Source organism: Salvia splendens, chromosome 18 (assembly GCF_004379255.2).
Source record: "Salvia splendens isolate huo1 chromosome 18, SspV2, whole genome shotgun sequence".
In the NCBI taxonomy this organism is placed as follows: domain Eukaryota; kingdom Viridiplantae; phylum Streptophyta; class Magnoliopsida; order Lamiales; family Lamiaceae; genus Salvia; species Salvia splendens.
The window spans coordinates 21373882-21386288 of NC_056049.1; the positions used below are offsets into that span (position 1 = coordinate 21373882).

Here is a 12407-nt window from a genome sequence, read left to right on the forward strand (position 1 = left end):
TTAAATCACAAAGTTTAAAATCTCGCATTATCTCAAGAACTAGTACAGTACAAATCCCATTTATTTTATATTACAAGATGGGTCAAGCTAAAGAATTTCCCACTCCAATCCATAAACAAATCTATATTTATTTGTATCAATCCCAAAAATAAATCTATGTCTTAATTAAAAAATTACCTGTACTGAACAATCCAATATGGTATAAATATGTACTTAAGTATCACTCCTCATCTTGATTTCCATAGTTTCTAGTTCCCATAACTTGGCTTTTTTGCTTGAATCTCCGGTGACGACGTTCGAACTTTGGCCGCCCCGTCTCCTTAAATTGTTGCCTCATAACCGGATCAATAACACATTCCGGTGGTGGAACCGGGTACCGTACCGTGTCGTAACAATATGAATAGTATATGTACTTTGACCTGAATCTCGCCATAGCCGACCTTTGTTTTTGTGTTAGTGTTGCAAAATCAGCTCCGGCTAGATGATCATCTCTTTCGGCACATTCGGTGGCCGTGACCTCCTCCAATGGATCGGCGGTGCATCCATGGACGGCAAAGTCGGTAAATTCAGCAACAAAAGGGGCATATTTGTAATTTGCTCGATATTTACCACCAGAAGTAGCCCAGTCAGAAGCATCCCATATTGTAGCATATAATCCCATAGGCTTGGATGGGAAATCAGCCCCCATTTCATCATTTCTTACTATCTCCCGGATTGGAACATCATCAATGTAAAATCTGCAAATAAAAAGTCAAAATCTATTACATATTGTTTAATTTTTAAAAGTGTGTACTTTATTTCATTACCACGCCACATATATATGTATATTTTGAAAAGATATTATAATTAAGGTACACGAAATACAACTAGTAAGTAGTATTATATAGCCTGCATGTGAAAGATATTAAAACATACTTATGTAATTATAATTAATTCCCCTAATTAATTAAAAATAGATGTGACACTACGGAAATTGGCCAGGCTTTGGCTGCCCACTAATAACGAATTATCTCAAGTACATGTTTAGGTAGGTGCCTAAAACTCAAAGTCCAAAATGGACATTTGATTAATTATACCTTTAATTATAGTCGTAACTTTCATCAAATAGGTTAAGCAAGAAGCAAAAGCATATATAGGAACGGTCCATCACAATTATGACTTTTTAACAGCTAATCCTCCTCGAGCTTGACAAGGACAACACCATCATTTATGTTCACAAGATTATTCCTAACCATATTGCGATAATCAACCAAAATACTTTTTTCCCTAAAATTTCATCAAAATCCAACCTTTTACCAGTCGCCAATTAGATCCTGTGACCTTGCATGTGACTCATTCAATCCCCCCATATATTTTCATACACATGTGAGCTTTGAAAAGTATAAATGGTTCTAACACAATACACATATATACTAATCAATAAAATATGTATAGTGCTATATCTTAATTATATGGGGCGGCCTAAATTTTGATGCTTAAGTATAAAGTGTGTGGATAAAGCGTGGTTATATTGTTGATGAAGCAATCTATTTTGAAAAGGTCAAATACCAATTTTTAAAATATGAAAAGGGGTAGCAGCCAAAAATTAAATTAAATTAAATTAAATTAAAAAAAACTTACATAATATTGTTGGTGGTCCATAATATGCTGTATCTATGAAACTCTCTGGAAGGGTCAAACCAGAGGTAATATCTCTCTTCTCTCCCTCTGTGTGTGCTTCCATTCCCATACATATTCGTCTGAAATCTCCATGCTTTCCCCTTTATGTTGCCTAAAAACTCGAAATCCAACTCGTCGTGTGTCTTCTTGAATAAGTCCCCATTTGTAGTCTGTACTTAAACTAATTAGACTATGATCATACCTTAATAAATTAAAATTAGTACTACTATTAATTATGGATGATGGTTTGTAAATAGAAAGTATGGTGTTACGTACGTAAAAGGCGACAACGATCCCGGCTGTGTAGTCGGACGGAAGCTTGATTTTCGCGCTGAAGAAGCCGTGGTTGTAGTGGTCCGATGATCGGAAGCCGGACCCTATTTGTACACAAATTAATTATCAACATATATTTGAATAAAAATACTAAAAAAGATGTATGTATATATGCGCATATGATGATGATGATGATGATGATGATGGATTGAATTGAATGATATGTATATGTATGTACATGCCTGTGTATTGGTTGAGATGGAGTTGAACGGATTGATCATCTTGGGAGGGGATGATGTTGGATTCGCCGAAGAGAGTGGTGAAGCCTTGGGTGAAAGGGATGATGGAGATGTCATTGAAAGCTGCAGCATGGGATATGCATAAACATAATACATGGAGGAGGAGGAGCATATGATTTTTGAGTTTATCCATTTTGCTCTGCAAATACTACTCTTTTTGTTTTGTGCAGACAGTTTATATATGTGTAGTTTAAGAGGAGAGAGATGATCGATAATTTAATAATCAGTGGACACAAGAAAAAGTGGGAGTTACAATCGAAGGGTATTTCTGGAAACGGTGTGAAAGACTTGCTCAATTATTTCACTACTCACTCATATTCTTCCACCTTGATTTTTAAAAGTCCATGCAAATTGTTTAATGTATATATATTCATACTTCTTAATTTAGTGGTTATTGCTAACTTATTTAGTAGATATACAATATTCTAGAAGTTCGTTCGATTTTCATGATTAATTATCACATATAAATCCATTTAGGGTTAAGTTATGAGATTATTTTAGTTGGAGGAAATGATTATGACTAATTATGATATGATTATCCATTCAGGATTAAGTTGCGAGATTCTACCCCATTAGCAAACGTAACATATATTTAATCATGAGATATGATCTTGTAATCCGAACACTATATATAGGTGAATAATTCAATAATACTCGCTAATTACTAATACATAAAAAATCTTTATTTATGGACGATTGAATAATCAAATCTGAAATATCTAATTACTTATATGAAAATTGTTAATTGAATAAATTAATTCATAAAGGGCAATGAGATAATTTCGTCATCATGGTAGGTTTCTACGTCTCTAAATTTTTACCTTGTATACTTGTGTAGATATACCAAATTCGATTGGTCACACCAATTTTATCTCCTTTGTTAATGTGAATTAGTTAAATATGATTTACAGTATGTAAAATTATTTTTTTACATAATTGTATTTCCTTAATTAAATATAAATTAGTCAAATATGATTGACCATATCACTTTTTAACTATTGAAATATCTTATTATATAATTAAGTTAATTTCGTGAACCATGATGATATTTCTTTCATTATAACCTCAATATTGTTTTATCATGTAGTACTCACTCCGTCTCTAAAAAAAATAGACAACATCTAAAATAATACGAGTTTTAATGTATCATTGGTAAAAATAAGAAAGAGATGGAAAGAAAAAGTGATTGAGTATTATTAGTATAGAATGAGACCAGTCTCATTAAACAGAAAATAATTTTTTAAATAGAATTGGTCTATTTTTAAGGACATTCTAAAAATGGCAAATGTAGTCTATTTTTAAGGGATGGAGAGAGTATTATATTATGTTACATCATGTATTTAATGTGTTGTGAATTAGTGATGTATGTTTACAAGAATATGTCCATTTCAATTATATTGTTTATGGTATATGTTATGCGCAGCATCGTGACTTATGTTCACATTTCTGTTACAGTTTTAGAATTGTCATTATGTAGTGGACAATTTTTCAGTATAAAGATATCTTATCTTATCTAATTAAGTTAATTCCACTAATTAGTTTTTTGGATCCTATATTTATGAAATTCTTCCTTTTTAATTATTAAATTTATTCTATTAATATTATATTCGAGATTTATAAAATAAAACAATTGAAATCAAAGCAGTACTCATTTGTTTACGATATCATATAAGCTTAATGCCTAACATAACACATCTCATTAAATATTTTTCCCAATTTGATGGTCCTATTCTTTAAAATTATTGATTTATTTTCAACATTAGGCATTAAAGTTATCTATATATAATAATTAGAGAGCCACTCTTTCGCCAAAGTATAAAAAGTCAAGAAAATGGAAAAGCAACTACTTGTCACTAAACCACATATGTATTAAAACTACAATTAATAGCAGTTGGAAAATGAAAACTTTTTTCCCACCTAATAATCATATCAAAGGACTAAATAGCTCTCTTTTATTGAAGCAGCGATGGGTTAGGCCATCTAAATCAAATATTTATATGTATATTAATTTTTAAATTGATTACTAGTCTGACTGTTATCTGTACTGATTAAACAAAGTTCTATTGTTTCTCAAACTCAATTTGAATATCTATCAAAGCTCTGACTTTCTTTAAACAAAAACATCATATGTGTATGAAACAAGCTGTCCACGTGGCTCAGTATAGTTATACAATTAAATCCATTTGACCAGAGATTGATCAAGCTTGATAACTGCCACTATATAGTAGTAGTAATTTGTGTATAATGAATGTGTCACGAAAGTTTTAAGTAATTAAGAAAGTTGCAATGGCCTTGTTACATAATATTTTTTAAATTAATTAAGAAAAACAATACTCCAGTATAATCTACTTGCTCAAAGACAGTTGTCACGCAGAACTGCGTGAGTTGCCATAATATTGATGTTCTGTACCTATTCGAGTTCAAAAATCTAAAAATATATGTTAATTACATGACGAGACAAATGATCACTTGCACAAATTTCTGAGTATGACAAAATAATTTGGAAATTGGAAAATTATGAGCTCATTATAATGATAGCTTTGTTTTTTGAAATGCTTTTTCCTAACCTATCTTGGCAAGCAAAATGCCTTTTTGCTAAATAAATAGAGGTTTATGTCATATTTGGCATATATAGAATTGAAATGACGCTTTTCTTTAATTGGGAAGGAATCGAATCACATCTCTAATTTTTATACGAGTGAGAAGTACACATTCTAATAGAAAAGTTATCACTTATCATTAAATATACATCCTATTTTGGAAGCTAACATTTCATTAGAAAAAAAACTCTTTTCTTAGTTTTCCACTATAAATTAGTCCGGGGCTTAAGTCCCTACCATGCTTATTTTTTACAAACACGGCCCATGCAGCCCTCGCGACAAAATTCAACAAACTCCTCTATTCATAGCACACTAAACACGGTTGTACGTGAACAAGCACGACCCGTGCAATTATCAGTGTGATGACTAAATTCGACACAACCGACTATTCCAAGCACGAGGAGGTGCTTGGAGAGAGTTTTATAAGTATTATTTTCCTTGGTTATGATAGATAAATCTTATGACCGGCGAATAGTGAGTGATCTATGTGCTTGAAATATCTAGTGTTGCGCTCAGAAAGTAGTTCCTGTTTACCGAGCACTATTTCCTTATATCAACTATCTTTGTAATTCGTAAACACTGTTTTTTGTGTATTAAAACAAATTACAAGATTATAATCTCCAATCCCAAACTCAACACTTAGCAAAAGACATGTTTGATGACCTGTTTAATTGTTTGTAATAAATAAATATAAGCAGAACAATTGTCTAGGTGAAAGTGTCTTGTTGTCACTTGATAAAAACTGAGATGTTCGTGAGATTTGTTGCACCAACTTAACAAAATAGTCATACTTTAAATACTCATCAAGATAATACGATAAAACGAATCAATCAATTATTGTCTTTTTTTACCCAATTTAATCATTATGGTTGAAGATTATTTGTTGACGAAAAAGACGGGGCGCGGCCAAGTAATGTAAATTAAAATTCATGCTAATAATACGTATAAATAATTATCCCAAACGTTACACATAAGTAAACTATTTTGTAGTGGAGGAATATTTCACAATCTTAAATTGTTTGTGTAGCTGTATTTGTCTGGAAATATATGAGCCAACCCTTTGAGGAATCTACTAGTTGGCCGGTCGCTTTCTCCGCCGTTTTCAGCAATTTTTTAGATTTTCAACCATTTAAATTGGGATTACATTTTAACAATTGGGGCCTACTTTCTAAGAGCATTAGTAATGGGGCGCCTTAAGGCGCGCCCTATGACGCGCCACGTCAGCAGTTTTATCCTCCTATCTCCCCATCTGCAGTGGGGCGCCCTATGGCGCGCCACATTATCATTTTATTGTTTTGTTTAATTAATCCGATATATCTACCCAACACCGGGCCAAAGTGAGAGTTTCGTCGTCGTTGTAGTTCGTACGGTCGGGGGCGTACTCATCGCAATCACCAGGAGGCGGCAACTTCTGCGCCCGCTGCCGGTTCCGCTTCTTTCTGGCTGGGGCGGAAGCGGTCGCGGCGAGGTCGGGATCGGCCGCTGCGGTTGGGCGGTGCGGAGACGGCTCCATGTCAGACAACCCATACGATTCCGTACTGAAATCGGGATCGTAATGGGTGTTGGTGTCGAACGAACGATAATCGCCGGGTTCTGTACCCGGCCAATGCGCCCATGCGCTAAACTTAGGACTATTGGGGCTTGAATCCATTTCGTAGTAATTATGTAAATGTAAGTTTCGAAAATGAAATCGCGCGAAATGAAATGTTACAAATGAACGGTATTTATAAAAAAACGAAACTGCGTGCCATCGTCCGCGGTCGATCGTCCGCGACCTCCACAATGGCGCGGACGATGGCAATCGTCCGCGGCCATCGTCCGCGACAGCCGCAATGGGGCGGACGATGGCCATCGTCCGCGCTATCCTCCGCGACCGAAGTATAGGGCGCGGCTATCGTCCGCGCCCTATGGCGCGCACCCGCAATGGGTGCGGACGATGGATGGCGCGGACGATGCGCGCCATCGGGCGTGCCATCGTCCGCCCATTGCGGATGCTCTAAGGAATACAAGAAATGCCACCTGTGTAATTCTTTGCTTGAGGATGTGTATCCATGAAAAATATAGAAAAGATCCAGAAAAAGTTAAGAGGAAATAGAAGATGAGGGAAAGGGGAAATTAGGCAATTTTGATTCTTTAAGGCATGTAGATGCTTGATTACTTAAAAAGAGTTATTTAAGTGGATGCAAAATTGAAGATGCAATTACTTTTTACATTATAAATCTTATTTGAAGTATAAGGCTAGCCTAAATCACCATCCTATAAATGGCAATTTCAATTATTATTAGTACAGCATTTGAATAGTCTTCTTCTTTATAACGACGGATGTACTATTACACAAAAATATTATGTACTCAAAAATACTTTGCCGTGGAGATAAGGGTTTCATGGTATATGTATTATGTAAGGCATGTACATAAATTCCATCTATATTTGTTTTTGTTATATTAATGAATATATTAAGTATATATAATATACTTAACAATATATTTATTATATATAGTACACCAGTATGTCGGATTAAATGATTAAGGAATTGAAAAAAGAACATTAAATGCATGTGTAATGCACATGGTGTGTGACTTAATCTTTTTAATTTAGTAATATGAGAATTTTTAATAAGTGGTTTGCAGCGCATGGGATTGGCTTCCAATTTTACAACTTCATGGTAATAGTCTGTAAAATTTACGAATACAATAGTAGAAGATTCAGTTGATCTATTTATTGAAAAAAAACAGTGATTATATTTATAAGTAGAATGGAATATGAGAATCAATTATATTGAGATAAAGATGGAAAATTTCGATGGTTACTGCCATTACTGGCACTTGGTCTTCCATCAAATTCGTGAAAAAAATTTGACCTACACATTATTTGTAGTTTGATACCCGTCACTCGTCAGTCATCATAACTTCCTATCCTAAAATTCAACTAAAGGTTGAGTTGGATTATAGCCGAAATATGAAAAATGTCGTGGAAATTATCGGATCGAAAACAATGTCTATCTACATTTTATCATAAAAATAATATATTTTTTTATCTCAGCGGAATCTATTATCCTTTGGCCAGACATGATGATATATAGTACATGACATTTCTTTTCTTTGTCTCCAATTAAATGTAAGACTTTCATTCAGCACCGATTATAAGAAATAAAATTTTTTATAAATAATTAGTGGAATATAAATTTTAATTTTATATATTTATTGAATGCGAGATTTATTATAAAAAATAATAAATGCAAAATGAGACATTTGAGATCAATATTTTAAAATGGCAATATGAGATATTTAACTACGGGTGCCTTAAATATAAATCCTCATTTTTTTGTGACAGAAAATTGCACCAATGAAACATTGGTGTGTTCCTGACCTCTCCTATACACGCTTCCAAAGCCACTCAAAACTTAAATCAAATAAGACAATGATGGTTGATCATTAGTTTAAAGTCCACAAATTCAATTAAATCCATAAGTTCCATCGAGAATTCTCCAACGGCTCTATGAAGTATGAACCTTTTCTTAGATAGTTAGATTAATAAAAACAACACTTCATTAGTAATGACCAATCACATGATTATACAATTCCTAATCCAAACACAATTAGACCATCCAATGCTAATTTAAAACTTCAATTCACCAAAATACTGATTTAATTAAACACCAAAAGTGAAAAATCAGTGCGCCAGACTAACATAAGAGCATCCACAACGGTGGACGGCGGCCCCGCGTCCGTCCGTGCCAGCGGCGAGGACACATACCGCCGCCGCTGTGCTCGCGCCGCTGGCACGGCGCTACTCGATGCATCGAGCAGCGCCGTGCCAGCGAGCAGGCGACGTGGCGGCTTACGATTGGACAACGGCATAGCCGTTGCCTTTGATTTTTTTTTTTTTTAATTTTAAAATTCGATTTTTAAGTATATAAAATGATAAAAGAATAAATAAAAAAATTTTCCCAAATCCAAAAAATATGGCCGTTTTTCCCGTTTTTTCTGAATTTTTTTGAATTTTTTTGAATTTTTTCACTCAAAATCATCTATAAATACACACATTCATCATCCATTTATCACATCAAATCATCTCGTTTAATGGTTTTTTTAGGATTTTTTTAGTATTTTCCAAATCCCAAAAAAAATATTTTCCAAATCCCAAAAATACGGCAACGCTTAGTGGTTTTTTTTAATTTTTAGTATTTTAATTATGTAATTTTAATTTTTAGGATTTTAATTATGTCGTTTTTATTTTATTTGTCATTTGTAATATTATTTAGGTTTTTTTAATGAATATTAGTATTATTGAAATGTTTTTGTTTAATTGAATTTTAAATTAATTGTGCTCGTCCTTCCGGAAGAGCACAACTGTGGGTGTTGTGCTCTTGCTAGAGAGCAGGCAGAAAAAGTGGGGACGGACCCACAACCGTGCCGCTGGCAAGAGCACGGTTGTGGATGCTCTAAGGCCCCCACGGCTTACTTAAGTTGGACGCAATATTAGAAAGTGGCTCACAGCTACATATTGGATTAGAGGTTTACTCATAATAATCATTCCAAACTAACAAAAATAAATTTATAGTGGAGGCAGTGGGACCCATTTTACCAATTTTATGAAATATGGTCACGCAATGTCTGTTGGTTTTGTTGTGTAATATTTTATCTACATTGTACATGTTAGGAAACAATTATTCTCACCTTATTTAATTCGATGCATTATTTTAGGAATTTGGTTTAAGACAGAACAGGGAAACTAAAAAAAATGGAAAATCGGTTTGGTTTGAGCCAATGAGAAGGAGGTCAGGTCGAGTGGTGGGCCCCACGAAATCAAACCGCTCCCCATAATGAAAAGAGCAGTTCATTTGGTCTGTGACTGTGTGCTGTATTATGTGAATATTTATGTTTAATTATTTGTTTTACATGTGTTATTTAACAGGTGCATGAGTATGGAGCCACTAGACTAGATGGGGGGATAAGAATGCATACGTAATAATGTGTATCCACGACTGATGAGGATGAGGCCATATAATTCCTACCCTCCACCTCACCCAATTACCAAGCAAAAAACTAGCATATTATACGAAGATTTCGTTGCAATTAACATATATAGAGATAGATTATTTAATTTATAATTATTATTTTATAAAATTGCAATTTGTTAAAATATTTTATATATATAAATAATAAAATATTTCAATCGTTAAAGAGAAATCCAAGCACCAACCTCTAATTTGTTGATTGGATTAGTTGAGAATTCGAATCATCAATTGTATACATGCAACTCTAAAAAACATTATACCTATTATGTGGTAAGTTGTTTGTTGATTGATTACTTGAGAATTGATCATCAAGTGTATATTAGCAACTCTAAATAGAAAACATTATACCTATTAAAGTGAGACTCTTTTTTCAAGAATATGTTATACCTAACAAAATAGTATACTCGAGTAAGTTATAAATATGTATAATTTACCCTTGCATGTTCATTATGAAATGCCATTATGCCAAAGTAGAGATGAAAATGAGCGGAACTGAAGAAAGAAAAAGAGGCAAATGATAGTGTATATTTATGTAAAAACAGTCATAGTGTTCTTTCGTTGTTATTACATTATATTGCATCCGACAGCACACAACTTGAGTAAAAGAAAGTGAAAAACAAGAACCAAAAAGTCAAGAATGAACCGAAAACATTTAATCCAACCGAGTCTAAATTGTCAAATAATTTAATGCATAGACTTTTTTGACCGAAAACAACTTTACACTTAACCGACGTTGGCAACCAAATTGAAGATCCCTAAAGCTAGCCTAAATTTGTTCGACAGTAATTTCATTTTGAAATTGTATACTACATTCTTCCTCTCTATTGTTTTTTTGACACCAGTTCATGGATTGTTCCATTTATTTCCGAGCCCATTGAGTGGTTGGTATCTTTTGAGTTTAGTGAATGGGCCTATGAGTCTTTAGGGCTATAGGGCGCCCTATGCATCGCCACATCATCATTTTATCCTCTTACCCTTCCACCTGCAGTGAGGCGCCCTATAAGCTGCCCTAAAAGCCGCCCTAAGAACCGCCCTAAGCATTTTCTTTATTTGAATATTTAGATAACTATAAAAATTGGAAAAAAATCTTCATTTCATTTAAAATTAATACATTACAATACGAATTAAAAAAAATACGCATTCTCAACGACGGCGGTTACAGTCACAAACTTCTTCAACCATGTCGTTCATGACCTGAGCATGGCCTTGTTGGTTGCGCATTGAGGCATGTCTAGATAGAACCTAATTGAAGCCCGTCGGTAATCCTCAAGCGTGGGGCGCAGTCGCCGTGCTGGAGCTAGATCCACCTTCATCATCGGCCCAATCGGTGACGCTTCCACCTTCGTGTTCGACTATCATGTTGTGCAAGATTATGCACTCATACATGACATCGGTGATGACTTCCTTGAACCAGAGACGCGCCGGCCCTTTCACTATTGCCCACCGTGATTGGAGCACACCAAATGCCCGCTCCAAATCCTTCCGCGCCCGCCTCTTGCTTTTGCGCAAATAAAACTCTCTTCTCACCCATTGGACAGTTGATCGTCTTCAGAAAAACAGGCCACATTGGGTATATGCCATCGGCCAAGTAGTACCCTATGTGATATTGGGGCTTGTTAGCAGTGAACTCGATGGTCGGGCCGTTGCCATTGCATTGCTCGGTGAAGAGGGTGGATGAGTTGAGGACGTTGATGTCGTTGTTCGACCCCGGTACACCAAAGTAAGCATGCCAGATCCAGAGCCGATGATCAGCGACGGCTTCGAGGATCATCGTCAGGTGGCTGCCCTTGTATCCACTAGTAAATTGGCCTCTCCACGCCGTCGGACAATTCTTCCACTCACAGTGCATACAGTCGATGCTTCCTAGCATCCCAGGAAAGTCGTGCGCCGTCTCGTGAATCTTCATTAGGCCCTGACAATCCACATCAGTCGGCTTTCGCAAATATGTGTCGTTGTAAGCCTCCACAACTCCCCTACAAAATCTCTTCAGGTACTCGCGGCCAGTTGTCTCCCCGACGTGAAGATACTAGTCGAACATGTCCGCCGTGGTGTCTTAGGCCAACTGCCGGAGTGCAACCGTGAACTTCTGCAACGACATAAGTCCGGGTCTACTGATGCCATCTTCCCGATACTGGAAGTATTCATCACGTGACTCCAACGTCTGGACAATGCTGAGAAAAAGATAACGATGCATTCTAAACCAGCGGTGACAAATAGTCGGGCCCCACTATGGTTGCTCGGCAAAATAGTCTGCAAATAGACGTTCGTGAGCTACGGCGTGGTCGCGGCGGACAAATGTCCGACGTCGAATAGGCCTGGGAATCTGCTCCGCGGCAGCCTCCTCCTCGCGCTGCATTTCGGCTAAGCAATCCGCCATTGCGTCATTAACGACATCGAATAAGGCCCAAGTCAAGGTCCGACTAACGCCCTCCGAGGTACTCCAGTCGTCGTCGTGGTTCATTTTTGTTTGTGAGAGATGATCGAAATATTCGTATGGAAAGTGAGAGATGAGAGAAATGTTAGTATGAAAAATAGAATGAGAAACGAGGTTTAAAT

General features: G+C 35.7%; 1 protein-coding gene across 1 annotated transcript; it reads right to left on the reverse strand.

The window, feature by feature from the left end:
* Window positions 1-2419, reverse strand: LOC121777296 (probable xyloglucan endotransglucosylase/hydrolase protein 30). Its single transcript, XM_042174496.1, has 4 exons — window positions 2175-2419; window positions 1936-2036; window positions 1621-1829; window positions 1-737 (listed from the first exon to the last, which is right to left on the reverse strand). Exons 1-4 carry the CDS (start codon window positions 2362-2364, stop codon window positions 221-223), a joined length of 1017 nt encoding a protein of 338 aa, XP_042030430.1. The 5' UTR covers window positions 2365-2419; the 3' UTR covers window positions 1-220.
* Window positions 2420-12407: the final 9988 nt, after the last annotated feature.

Bases quoted from the DNA above. Each gene is read 5' to 3' on its own strand.
- LOC121777296 (XM_042174496.1), bottom strand. From the start codon at position 2,364: ATGGATAAACTCAAAAATCATATGCTCCTCCTCCTCCATGTATTATGT. The intron at 2,037-2,174 runs GCATGTACATAC...GTGTACAAATAG, and splicing joins CCATCTCAACCAATACACAG to GGTCCGGCTTCCGATCATCG. The intron at 738-1,620 runs GTAAGTTTTTTT...TTTTATTTGCAG, and splicing joins TGGACCACCAACAATATTAT to ATTTTACATTGATGATGTTC.